The 13,600-nt window shown below is 35.8% G+C and overlaps 1 protein-coding gene across 3 annotated transcripts in view; it reads left to right on the top strand.

Annotated features, from left to right (window-relative positions):
* AIMP1 (aminoacyl tRNA synthetase complex interacting multifunctional protein 1) overlaps nucleotides 1–13,600 on the top strand; it is a 38,932-nt gene that overhangs the window by 8,430 nt on the left and 16,902 nt on the right. For 2 of the 3 annotated variants that reach the window (XM_074903982.1, XM_074903980.1), the window contains exons 2-3: nucleotides 11,578–11,711; nucleotides 12,464–12,577. In XM_074903982.1, the coding sequence (XP_074760083.1) occupies nucleotides 11,603–11,711; nucleotides 12,464–12,577 (223 nt within the window). In that variant the 5' untranslated portion in view covers nucleotides 11,578–11,602. Of the gene's footprint in view, nucleotides 1–10,569; nucleotides 10,581–11,577; nucleotides 11,712–12,463; nucleotides 12,578–13,600 lie in introns of those variants that run through there. The other variant, XM_074903981.1, reaches the window with a different exon arrangement.

Raw genomic sequence — 13,600 nt, 5'->3', positions numbered from 1 at the left:
CTTTCTTTCAAGCAGTGCTTATCTATTCATAGAAGATGCATTCCATAAGTTTACCTTGGCGAACATACTATTAACTCAATAACCAAGTTGCTATTCTGGCCTGTGCCCAAAAGGGCTACTGAGTATACCCAATATTGAGTATACCCAAATTTGAAATTGGGTTATCAAGTGCTCATAAACCCAGGTATTTAGTAACAGTGATGTTCCTAAATTAGTTTTTTTCAGTACCAGTGCGTGAACATTTTTTTGAGAAGCTATTCATAAAAGTATGCAATGTTAAATTAACAGAGGGAAGAAGAAGGTGGGAGCACTGCACTGTAACAGCTAGAGTTTTGCAAGGGTTGATAAAAGATAATCCAAAAAACTTTCCGTGTCCCCTCTAGTTTAGAATATTGAAAACAACTTAGTCAAAAATAACCCTTTCAAGATTGCCTCCTTTGGTTTGGGAAGATAATTTCTGTGTGTCAGCTAGAATAACTACAGTAGTCAGAAGTGTCTTGTTTGCATGGGGTTTACATTTGCTTTATTGGTCTTGGCAAACTGATTTGGTTTACAAAATGTGAAGTAAGTTTGTAAAATCCAAATAGTTGCTCTCTATTCATTAGACTTAAATGATTCTCATTTTAAAAAGAAAAAAATCCTACAATACAAGCAGTGTTTTCTGTACAGGAAAAAGCGGTGGGTTTTTTTATACAAAGGACATCTTTCTGTGAAAAATTTGTTTCAAAGCAGTAGAGGATCTGAAATAGCTATGTAATAATATAACCCTTTGGTGAATGTTCATGTCTGAGCAGAAGGAGAGCTGGCATTTTGATTTCAAGTATCCTTTGAAGTATTACGTTGCGCACTTTATTTAGAAATGATTGACATGATTGATGTAGAGTCTTTGCTTCAGAAATTGGTTGTTTTCCTGCTGAGAATAGTAAAGTCTTCATCTGCAGAAATGTAAATCTACTGAAAATGTTCTCCTTTGGAGTTTCTTTTTTTTAAAAGAGAAAAAAGGAAAAAATAGTCTGTATATTTCTACCACACAAGTTAAAATTGCTGATCCAAAAGGTAGTTAGATACAATACTTTAGTTATATCTGGAGATTTTTCTAAGTAGATGTGATGCTTGCTATTAATTTTAAGTCTCTTTGATTTATGTATGTGATGAAAGACCTGTGTTTTGAGGCTGATGCCAGGAATATGCAGTGGTAGATACTGCTGGCACATGGTTCTGAAGTGACATGTAACTGCTTCTGGCTGCTGAGGATTAGTTGTTGTCAGCCCACTTTAGATTTAAAAGTTACCTTAGACTCTTCACAGTTGAATAAATAATTTTCTCTGCACAGGGTAAGTTAGTGTCTTTATAGGAGATTTTCATTAAAGTATTCTCCTGTATTGCGTGAGTAAATTCAATATTACAAAGTACAATTATTTGTGTGATGAGTGAAACTGAGTCGTGTGGGAGAGTTTTGCCTATGTAAATAAGATACTGAAAGTTCTGCAAGGACTACTTTTCCCGGTAAAGCTTTGGTTGACAGCTTTGTTGCTCCCCATTAAGAGATGTTTGTCATTATTCTTGTACTGATTGCACACAGACAGGTATGCACACAAACATGCACATTTTCAGGTTTAATTTTCTTCAGCTTTTATTTGGTCCACATAAAAGAATTCCTAAAGCTTCTATCTCAGTAAATACCAGCAATTGTTAATGCAGTTGTAGTTAGAGAACACTTTTTTGCTGCACATCTGCATGATACCTGCTGAAGGCTTTCATGAAGAAGTAATGATTACTTTTTAACCTTAGTACTTGCTCTAGCTGAATGGTCAAATCTTGTTTTTCTTTAGCTGTGCTACAAGATATTGGTTTTACATGTAGAAAAGTCAATATTAATGTAAAAGTAACAGATTTCAAGATTCTTTTTTTACCAACATTGAACTGTGTAAGATAACTAGTAGGCAGGTTTCAGACATTAAAAGTATTGTGAATTAAAATTGAAAAGGGAGATCAATGTTCCTGTGAACTACATAACCAATACAATTAATTTGCAGACTATTGCTGACATAAAATACCAAACTCTGAGTTTCTGAGGAGAATCTTTTAAATGTACTTTTAGCAGCTAGGGTTTTTGACAAGGGTTATTATACCTATTGCTCTGACAGACCCAAAAGAAGAGATTGGATGTTGAGAAATACTTTTAAAATGTATTTTTGTTTTCAAGTGAGAAGTGTCTTAGGGAGAGGGGGTAAATGTTTTTTTCTTCTTTACCTTTTTGTAACTACTGTGCCTGTTCTTAATTAAGGAGGTAGTGTGAATGTTCACTTTGTTAGGATAAGGTTACAAACTTCAATAAAATACCCAAGGAAAAGTGTTCTACTTGGTATCAACAGATAGATTTCAGTGTAGTTCTGATAATTATTCTGCTATCTGATTTATGGGTAGTTTATTCTGTAGTTATAACAGTAATCTAAAGCTTTCACTCCCCAGTAAAAACCTAGAGAGTGAACCACAGTACAGATTCTTTGAGTTCCTGTGGCATATGCTGACCTTGCAGGCTTGTCCAGATGCATCTGAGCCCACTTATATTTCTGAATTTATAGGCATATGTGTCTGTAATTGTGAAGTCCATCACCTGTTGAGCAAGTTTTATGAGGATACTTTGAAGCATGAGTAGCAGCTACTTTTTTCTTTTTTCTTTTTTTTTTTTTTAATTATTCAGTGAAAGGCCCTGGATACACTGTAGTTCAGAAAATTAAGCATTTAGAAATTAAGAAAACCCCAAACCAACCATGTCAATTTTTGATGTAAGCTTTCTGTTCCAAGGATTTGGATGTATTTTGGGTTTGGAAATCAGTGCTTAAGGTCAAAGAAGCAAGGTAGCATGTTGTGGGTGTTGCTTCTTTTCCATCATGGGATTTATGTGAGAATTCCTTCTGCACGTGGTGATCATTTATCGTAAGATTCTGATAGTACTATTAAAATATTAATGCCGTGGGATCCAAAAGGTACACACTGCTCAAAAAATACATAAGGCTGGCCAACTGTTTTGGCATACGAGCTGCTACTTAAATTTCAGACTGCACTATAAAGCACAACCAGATGAATCCCTACCGAACTTCCAGGGGACCTGGCAGATATAAGTGGGTGTGTAACCTGTTGAGGCTTAAGTCAAGTAGTGCAAAGAAGTTGCTTTTCTTGAGCCATGTTGTGAACCTTCCATGTCTATTGAATTACTGGGTAGTGTTCTCTGACTAATAGTTACATATAACTTTGTATATACAGTCTTTGTTACTGAAAATTTTTGGTAGCTCTGAAGGCAAAAAATTTGTAAAAACTGCATCCAAACTGCTTGACTTTTGTCTTAACCTGGACAGAACTCTTTATAGTTATGTCTCTGCTTTGTTTAGTCCTTGGGGTGTCAGCTCAGAGGTGGGAAAGAGTACGAAGTTAATTCAGAATTGGTCTGAGACAAGCATTAGTGAAAACTTTTCTCTCTGAATACAAATTTAGCACAAGCTTATAGCCAGGATGTGAATGAAGTTGCAAGTACTCTTAACTTGCCTTAACCCTTTGAATGTTGCAGTGTGTTAAATTGTGATGCAGTTAATTAATATGTAGTGGCATCTGAAATGGAGAAATTAACAGTCAGAATCCGATATAACTGTTAAGCAGGTATTCTTTATTAGCAGTGCTGGGGTCACCCTGGGGATTCTCCACCATCAGGGCTCCCAAGAACTAGCAAGGGACATCAGTTTACATACACTCAAATCACACATATTCATTAGATTTCCTGGAAAGGGGTGTCTTATGATAATGAGTTCCTGGAATTCATTTATATAGTCTGAGCATGCGTAGTAGAAATAGAGTGAGGGTCTTTGGTGGTCGAGGGAAGAAGTATGAGGTGGTCTTCATGGTGTCTGCTCTTTCAGAGCATGCGCTGTGAAGTCCAGGTGTCATTCCTAAATTGACAGGATCGTCCTCCCTAGATAGTATCTCAGTGTCTTTTTATTCGAGTTCCCCTTATCTTAGTTTGTGCAGGTGCCCATTGAAGGCTTTGAGTCTGCTATCAGTGAGTTACATAGGGAGCATTTTACTTTTGTCTAGACAAAGAGACCTAGGGAAAAGAGTTGAGGAGTCCTTGGGAAACAAACGCATGCAAAACTTTCATGCATCGCAGTTTAGTCTTAATCAGAAATTAATTGGTTTGAGCCTTTCACATCTAAGTCTTGAAATGCAAACTTCAACAAAATACTACAATATTTTTTACTTCTGACTATTCAGTTTCTAATGATCTCTACCAAACAGATCCAAGAGTTCCATTTTAATTCAAATTAAGCCTGTCATAATACTTGAAAAATTTCATGCTTTAGCCTTTATTTATTCTAATATATGTCTGTCTTCTTCATTCATTGCTTCTCATAGATTTGATTTTTGCCTATCTCATTAATGCTGTGACTTGCTTGTGATTTTGTCTTTAAAGGAAAAAATGTACCAGACTTGTCTTCATGTTTAAAAATAATCATTACTGAGTAACTTCTGTTGTCTCACAATGGATGGCCTTTTCTTTGTGCAATGTTCCATCACATTTTAAAAAAATCTCTTTCATGCTGCAGTGTTTTTCAATACAAAAAAGTTTGGTTGTGTGTGTTTTTACTACTTAATATATATTTAAAATAGGGAGGGGTGGGCTCTTAGGGCTACTAAAAGACCTGTCTGCAGCTGGGACTGAGCCTGATTTATCTGGCAGCCAGAAGGGTTGAACTGCAGTCTCCAGAGCTAGCAAATCATATCTTAGGGCTGGCATTGCTTCTTGGATGGACTGTTAGACATGTTAGTCTTTTGGAAATCTGCAAAGCAATTACTCTGACTCTCTCAGTGCAAAAGATGTGAGTTGAAATAACATATGGCAGAAATATACTACTTTGCCTAATAATTTGCTGCTCGGCAAATTGCTTTCAATACTAACTACACAGGAGTTTACAGTTGATGAATATTTAAAAACTTGTATTTAAGTGCTCAAAAAAACCCTGTCAGGCTGTTGAACTGTTTAAAGCCCCAGTTATAGTAATCGCCTGTTTGGGGAGAATGAGGAAGATAGAATTCTTATGTCTTTTTGTAATTTGAAGTCTGCAAAACCGTATTGCCAAACTTTACAATACCCTCTTATGTTTTAGTCTGTAATTCCATTTTACTCATATTAAAAAGAACATTCCTTCTTTAGCAAAATACAAGGATAATAGTTAAAATTTAATTTGGTCTTTTATAGTGCCCCATTTCTAGTAGCTGGTAGGGGATCACTGATCTAGTACTGGAGTCAAAAATGAGGTTCCATGGTGATTTATTTGACAATAACTAATAGATTTTGAGTTTTTTACACTGCTGTTTATTAATATTGCTCAAAATTTTGACAAAAATACACTGGATTTTTGGGGTTGTTTGGGTTGGGTGGGTTTTGAGGGGTTTTTGTTGTTTGGTTGGGGTTTTTTTTGGTCATTGCTAGCTGTTGCTTTTCAAGTGTTTGCCATTCTTCTGCCAAAAATACTTAGTTATGTCTCCTTTGTATGTGGAGAAGGATGTCTGTGTTTTGATCATTTACATGCATTTGCTTAGGGCCTTAAACCATATTTTTCAGTTGTGTAAACTTACTTTGACAAGGTGAGATTCAGGAAACCTACTACATTCTTCGCTTACAGAGCTAACAACATACTTTATTCTCGAAGACGGATGAGCTGGTAGTTAATTCTTAACTGATCTGAGCCTGCCTTTTCAATCTGGGTGAAATGATATTGTGTAATGGGGCGCACTGTGTCTTTTTGCTCCACTGTTACAAGGAAACCGGGGCTTTGATTGTGTTTAAGCAGGCTCAAGCAATGCTAATATCTAAGATACTTCTGTTTACTTCCTCAGCATTACACTGCAGCTTACTGATACCTTAGCCTATTTGTATATGGGTTTAAAAGGCACATTGTTTGAAAACAGTTTGTGAACAGCTTCATGTTTTATTTTATTCTGTGATTGAGGAATTAGATTTTTCTACAGATAAAACTTTTGAAAACTTGTGTTTTGCAGTAAATCTGATTCTTCTCTGTCTTTTGAAGCCTGGAAACATTTAATCTTTAGAACTGCATTTCCTGAGAACAAGTGTAAAAAGTGTAAAAGAGTGTAAAAGCCATGATTGCATACAATGTGTAGCAGGTATAAAACCAGTGAAACACCCAATCTTTGTGGTAGTGATAGGTAAAGGCATGAAATTTACTGAATATAGCTGATTTCCAAAATGTTCTAGAAATAGAATTATATCACTGCAAACTTGTAACTATTTCTAGACCCGTTGCCTCCATAATGACAAATTGAGAGCTGCTGCTGATCTTCTGTGCTTTAATTAGAGTGAAGTAGGGAGATGATAAAGTCAAAGCTAAAACCTGATCTGAGAACTAATCAGTTGTAGCTCTCCTCAGGCTTTTTTAATAGTTTAAGTTTTCATAGTTTTGGAATTTCTACCAGAAATGTGAAATCAAATCAGCTGTTGTTAATCTTAGCCAAAGATGTTTACAGCATCAGATCTAGAATATTTTATCAGAAGTTAGGAGAAACCTGTAAGAGAGCATTGATTGTTAAAACATGAATCCAGATTCTCTGACAGGTGATGATGGGACAACTTACAACAGTTTCACAACAGTTTCCTAGTTGCACTGATACTTTGGTTTAGCAAAAGACAAGAGTTCCATTCTTTTTTCTTTCTGTTTTGATCTGCTCGCTACTGTTCCTTACTTTGCAGAATAAAAAGGTGTGATGTGAGATTCTTAAATCTGATTCACTGTGTCCGTATCAGTTCATAGAAGGGCAAAGCATGGGAAAGCAGAATCTGGCAAGCAGCTGGCACGTTCTGTTACATTTACGGGTTTTTGTAAGATTGTCTGCCAGAAATGACCATACTCAAAAAAGATGCTCAGATAGAAGTCATTGAACACACTTCTTGCAGAAACAGAGTGATTGTTGATACTTTCTATCTTTTACAGAAAGTAGAATAAATAATTTGCTATACAAGTTGGCCACAACAAAGCATCTTGAGACATCTCACAGAAGAAAAGGAGTTTGATTTGAGAGCTGTTTGATACTTAAGACCAAAAGCTTAGGAAGAGGAATTGCCATTAAATATGTTTTCTATAGTTTAAATTAATGAACTTTATTTAGTATGGGAGAAATTATTTTTGTATTGCTGATAACTTTTAGAATAAGGTGGGTCCCACTGGTTCTGCTTCTTAATGACAAACTTCTAATTTGAACAGAGCATCTCAATTGAAAAACAAACATGTCTTTTTGCAGACTTCTATTTTCTCCCGTAGTGGCTCCTTGCCTAATCTTAAGTCTTGGTTGGAGGCTGTTCATGAATGTGGCATTCTCTGTAAGGAATATGTTTATGCTATCTGGGCCATCTTGTGATTGCTATCTTCTCTTTGTTAAAGGTCAGTAGGATTGGCTTTGCTGTAGAAATACTTGATTGCTCCATAGCTAGCACAGAGTGAAGAGCAGTGATGGTTTGGATCAAAGCAGCTGTGCAATGAAGAATGTTGTCCAGGTGTGGTGAGCTGTGAAAGTTTACCCTCTTACTGTGGATGAGTTAGCGTATATGTGGGAGAGGGAGAGAAGAGAAGCAGACAGTTGTGGGTTTGTTTCTTTTTACGTATTTTGAGATTCAACACGTGCTCAGGGTAACCAACTGAAACACACATGGCGTTTGGTTGTGTTGCATTAAGGCCCGTGGGAAAGAATGAGAAGAAGAAATACCTGAGCAGCAGTCACCTGAGAGAGCAGCACAAAACTTTACTGAATTTAAAACACCAAAATAAAGCTGCATCACTGTCATAGATGTATTTGATGCATGCATGGAGAACATGATCTGTAAACAGTAAGTCTTACTAAGCAGGTTAGATTTTGTGCAGTTAGTAACCTTACTTTGTGTGTTGATGTTAACAAAGCATTGCAAGAAAAAGCTGAGAACTTCGAAGTATTGAGCTGTTTCAAACCTCCAGCTGGAAAAAGGAATGCTTGAAGATAATTACTTTATGTTTTGAGAATCGGTTGGCTTCCAATTTCTGTTTTTTTGGTTAAATGATTGCTTTTCCAATAGTGAAAAGTAATTGGTTCCATGTTTGGACTATGGATAGATTCCAAAAACAATTTTAGAGTTTAAGTTTTAAATCTTGTCATTAATTTTATGGAGGTTTTGGCTTTTTTCTTGCTTTTAAAAACAGAATATTAATATTGAAGAGTAAGCTACAAGATTTGTGTTTTTAGCATCTTCTTGGTGTGATTGGTTTTTGATCTAGATATTTCTGAGGTCAAGGCCAGTGTTGATAAACCAGTATTTGTAAAACGTTGAAATTTTAGGGTAATTTGTACTATATGGGAAGACTTGATTTATTATAGAGAGTTTGCTGCTTTGGGGACCCTTCCATATGATGTGTTATTGAGAAATGAAGTAGAATAATGCCTGTTTTCTCCTGTGAAGGTACTACAGTTACTTACCAGACCGCAGGAGGCAGTGCTTTCTGTCGAAAAAAATATTTTCAACTCTTAGCCAGTAGAAAGATGAGAAATTAAACAGCTTTGATTGTGTAACTTCATGAATAACTGCAGGAGTTGAATCTTTCATGTGAAGACTGAGTTCCATTATATTGGAACAGGTGGGTTCTGAAGCAGTTCCAAATGTATTGCAGGTAACAAAGTAGTCCTCAGAGGTCTGAAATTAATCAGTTTCCCTTAGCTGATCAACCAGGTAACTTCAGGAGGTTACCCTTTTCAGAAGGTTTGAATCTAGCTACTCCTTACTTGTTTTTCAGAAGTATTTTTTGTGTGAAGGGAAAGCAGCTTGTTAGGCACAATTGTATGAAGTGACTTTACTTTCAGTTGGCCTCTGGAACATTTCCTGCAAAACACGTCAGAATGTATCTGTAATAAGATATGATTCTATTTTTTTTTTAAGCTATATACTATTCCTGGTTTTCTTTCCTGTTTTTACTTTGTGTATCGCCAATAGGAGTTGGTTGGGTCAGGGGATTTTTTGTGTGTGTGTGTGTAGTGGGAGGGTGTCAGAGTAATAGATAGCAAAGGAAATAGGGTAAAGTTAAAAAAAAATCCAGACAAATCATTGACTATAGCCTTGACTGTTGCAGTGCTAATGTTTTTAATAGTCTATGTTTTATAATAAAGTGTAGATCTTAAAAAAAAAAAAAAGGTAAATAAATTATGCACCCTTTTTAGATACAGGTGTTATCACTCTGCTGTATGGGTTTCTATGCCTGTGCAGCAGTTCATTTCAGCTTGTTGGCTCTTTATATTAGTATTGGAAATACCTATTCCTTTGTGTTATTGTTGCAATACTAGGTTTACAGAAATTTATTTGACAAGTGGGAAAATGTCTACCCATTGTAATCATGTAACTTTATTTCCAGATCTTCAGTTCATTAGCCAACTTGGCTAAAACCTATAAAATGTACCAGTTCTGTTCACTTTGAAGTTTTAGTAGCATTTCTGTTGTTGTTGGCAAAGTTTCCACTGTTAGTATTGTGTTCCCTGGAGAGAATATGTAGCTTGCAAGAAATCTTACTGGTATGCAGACAGTAATACCCCAGGCTTTGTATTATGCTGTGTTGGCCATAATAGTTTTATGTCTATTTCCATTTGACATCTAAATCCGTAATTTGTTGGAATTGCTGTTTTCCTTTTTACAACCCTCTGTTTTCAGACTGCACATGAAAACAAAATTATTTATTAGCAGAGATTAATTTGAACATTGAAATTACTTTAGTTGTCCCGGAGAGATGATTTTACTGCTCATATCTCCGTGAGAGTTTCTTTTAAAAGAAAAATCTGTTGTGGATGAGTGGAAGGTGGGATGACAGAAGTACTCTTGCATCCTTAAGCAAAATGGTGTGTGTAAAACAGACTTTGATTGTATTAAGCTGCAAAGAAGGCAAGATGTTGGTTCATTCATCACTTTTGCAGGAGTAATATACTGCATGCACCATCTGACTACTGTATCTCTGGCTTTGTGAATTTTACTTTGAGAACTTCTAATTACACTATTCCTGATTCAGTGTCTTTCACTTTAAAAAAAAAAATAAATTGAAAAGATGTATAACTGTGGAGAATTGACTTTGTAGTAGAAGATCAGATATCAAATGTAAGCTACTTAAGAGTATAGCAAAGGTGGTATGTTGATACTGGCACCAGTGGAATTGTGTTTGTTTGACTTGCAGGTATTGCTAGAGCTGTTTTGTCTTCAGCGTGGCTTTTGTTGTAAATCCCAACAGAGAATATTTGTATGTTAAAAACAGATTTAGGTCATAGTGTCAGAATAATCTTGCAATAAAATGGGAAGTTTTCTGCCAGTTTGGTATGAAAAAAGGCTGTATTGGGCTCTGATGAGGAGACAATAAATACATCTGGATTGCCGTTTCCTTACCAGTTCTTCCCTTTTTCCCGTTGATGGGAAAATTCACAGGAATTACATCACTGTTACTTGGAAGACCTGCAAGGCATCTTTTCTTCCCACCTATAATCAGTTTTCCTGATTTAGAGATGAAACAGCTGTTAGTACAGATTCTTTCTTCATCTAGGTACTGAGTGGGAGGGTAAAAGCATTATCTGCTGCAGATAGGATTGACAGTAACTATTTCATTACTCTGTTACTACTGTATGAGCTTTTATGGTTATACACAAATGTAGCAGAGAAGGAAGTAGGCCAAATTTGGTAGCTTTCAAGAAATCAGGGCTGTACACAACACATAGCTGGTTTCAGGAACATTAGAGAAACCCAGTAAAAGCTGTTGAACATCCTAAAAGAGTGTTAGACAGCATTTATTTGTGCTCTTGCCTTTACTGGTCTTTTGTGTTTCCTGCTTCTTTAATTTGTTACCTGTGTGCCTGGCCTTTCATTTCAGTGGAAACAAATTAAGACAATGGAAATCACTGCTAAAATAACTCTGAAGGTGTAAACCCACAGTAGAAGTTGTATTAATCAGAGATGAGTAAAAATGCTGATGAATTCTGCTTAAAAGTAAAATAACAGTAAATTCTTAATGTATACATAACGACAATTGCATGAAGTATTGAGTATATTCTGAGTAAATTTATTAGAGAAGTTTGGAAATTTTTGTGGGATGTTTCCATTTTCTTATTCTCAGTAAAATTCTGCATACACTTAATAAATTTGTCAGCTAAAACCAGGATACAATGTTCTCCTGTTCAACCTTTTCCCTTTTATTTCCTTTCTTTTCTGTTTTTTTCAGAACTTTCTTTTTGAGAAGGGGGATTTTTTTCTGTTTCATGAAGGAAGAACATGTTTTCTGCAGCTGGGAAGAAAAGTAACTTTTCTTCCAAAATAGTTGAAAGCAGCTGTCAAATATTAGATTCTCTTTTAACGTTGCTTTTTGTTTAGGCTGTGCATTAGGAGGTGGGAGCCTAGCTTGTTTGCTTAGCAAATTTTCTTATTCAGCAACTGATTTTAGAACAGCTTCATGTGGTAAGAGATGATAGCATTTTTACGTTAAGAAGTCATTAATTTTAGACTGTCTGTTGTTTGTCTAGGTTTTTAGCTCGTTTCTTGGTGAAGATGGCAGCCAACAATGCAGTGCTGAACAGACTGGAGCAGAAGGGTGCAGAGGCCGATCAAGTTATTGAATACCTCAAGCAACAAGTTGCTCTGCTCAAGGAGAAAGCTAGTAAGGAATTACCTATCGTATGAAAAACTGTTAACCAGATGGTTAGCTTTAAATACTCATAGGAAATAATGAGCACATGGACAACTTCATTGGTACTGTCAGCCTTTTAAGTGTGTTTCAAGTTCTCCAAGATAAAGCTTGTAATAGTAGCACTGCTTCACTGTTTTGTGGTTTGGGGTGTTTTTTGGTTTTTTTTTTTTTTTGAAGCTGCTTATTCTGAAATAGAAAAGGCATGAATTAGGAAGGATTAATGACACAAACAGATTATGGAAATTTGATAGGACACAATTGCACTTGGCGGGGGGAGAAAGGGTGCTGGGAAGAATATGAGACTACGTTTGTCTGAATGTGTTACTGCTTTTTCACCACTATGGTATTCCTTTAAGAGTGTCATACCTTCAGCTTTGATATTTTTTACATACCGGTATCAGTGTATTAAGGTGCTCCATACTACAAACATGTTCAAGCTTTTTCTAATAGGTTTCTTGGAATTTTTTCTTGTGAGTCTATTTACAGGGCTGAGAAGCTAGTATATTGAGAGGCAACTTGAGTACATAAGTATTGTAAAAAATGGCTATTTGAACAAAAAAATTATTCCAAAATATTTCTGATTATATAGTACTTGAAAGTTTTCACTCTTTCAGTGTTTGGCTCACTGTTTTTCACTTTTCTTTAAAAACAAAGCCTCTGTTTAGCCTTCATCGTTTGGCAATTATTGAAAGCTCTTGTTTTTAATACGCTGTCAACTCTAGTCTTGCAGGCATCTCTCCGAGAAGAGAAGAAGCTCCGTGTGGAAAATGCTAAACTGAAGAAAGAAATTGAAGGACTGAAGCAGGAGCTGATTCAGGCAGAAATTCGAAATGGAGGTGGGAAAAAAAATCCTGTCCTCATACAACATAGATCTAGTTAGCAGAAAATATGATCAAAACTATCTTCATCTTGATTTTTATCTTTATGTATGTAACTGCATTTCTTATTTTCCCAGGTTCTGTGCTTATGACAAGTTACTCAATTCCAGTATTTTAGTAAACTGTAAGCCTATGCCAAATCTTAATCAGACATGGAACTGGTTCTTTGTATGTTTTTGCACAGTACCTTTCATAATAAACCCCAAATTTGACTGATGACAATGCCTTCTTATAATACCTTTGAAAATTGTTGCATGTGTAACACTTCTTGATACTCTGAATATTTAATCTAGCATGACTGAAAAACCCTATGGAAAATCAAGACAGAGTTCAAAGTACAGATGGGCACTGACTTATTAGAAAATCTGTGGTAATGTAAAATTAGAAGCAATCTGTTTTGAATTTTTGATTCCATGCTTTAGTAAGACCAGCCTTTCATTGCACTGTTTTTCCTTCTTTGCACTCCTTTGTGTAGCTGTCTTCAACTCGCACCATCGTTATATAATCCCTGTTAAAAAAGAAAGGTGAAAAAACAAAACTGAAGTGTTTCAGATCCTTCTTTAAAATTATTTCCAGAGAAAGCCTCTTCTGCCCTCAGCAGCTATTACTATTTTTACCCATGCTGTCAGTATTGTGAATTGGGTGAGATAGTATTCAGTGTAGCTGGCTGCTAGCATTCAACCATACTGAATGTTTTACTAGTAAAATATCAGATGCAGTCTTCAAAAAGACTAGCATTTTATAAATGCAGACAATTCTGTTTCTCCTTTTGGCATGAATAAAGCCCTTTCATGTGCTAAACCAAACCATTAGTTTATATTTCTCCACTGTCTTGTTAGTCTGCTGCATTTCGTGACAGGTATAGGATATTTCACAGTTATGTTACACTTGAGAGAGAAGTCTCAAGGTATATGATTTTTTTTTTTTCCAAGATGGGAAGGGACTAGGAAATTAATATTTAGCTGGACATATATTCCTTTA

This window comes from Athene noctua, chromosome 4 (genome assembly GCF_965140245.1).
Source record: "Athene noctua chromosome 4, bAthNoc1.hap1.1, whole genome shotgun sequence".
Taxonomy (NCBI): domain Eukaryota; kingdom Metazoa; phylum Chordata; class Aves; order Strigiformes; family Strigidae; genus Athene; species Athene noctua.
The sequence above is the reverse complement of the archived record's forward strand: the minus strand, read 5'-3'. Positions and strand labels throughout refer to the sequence as shown.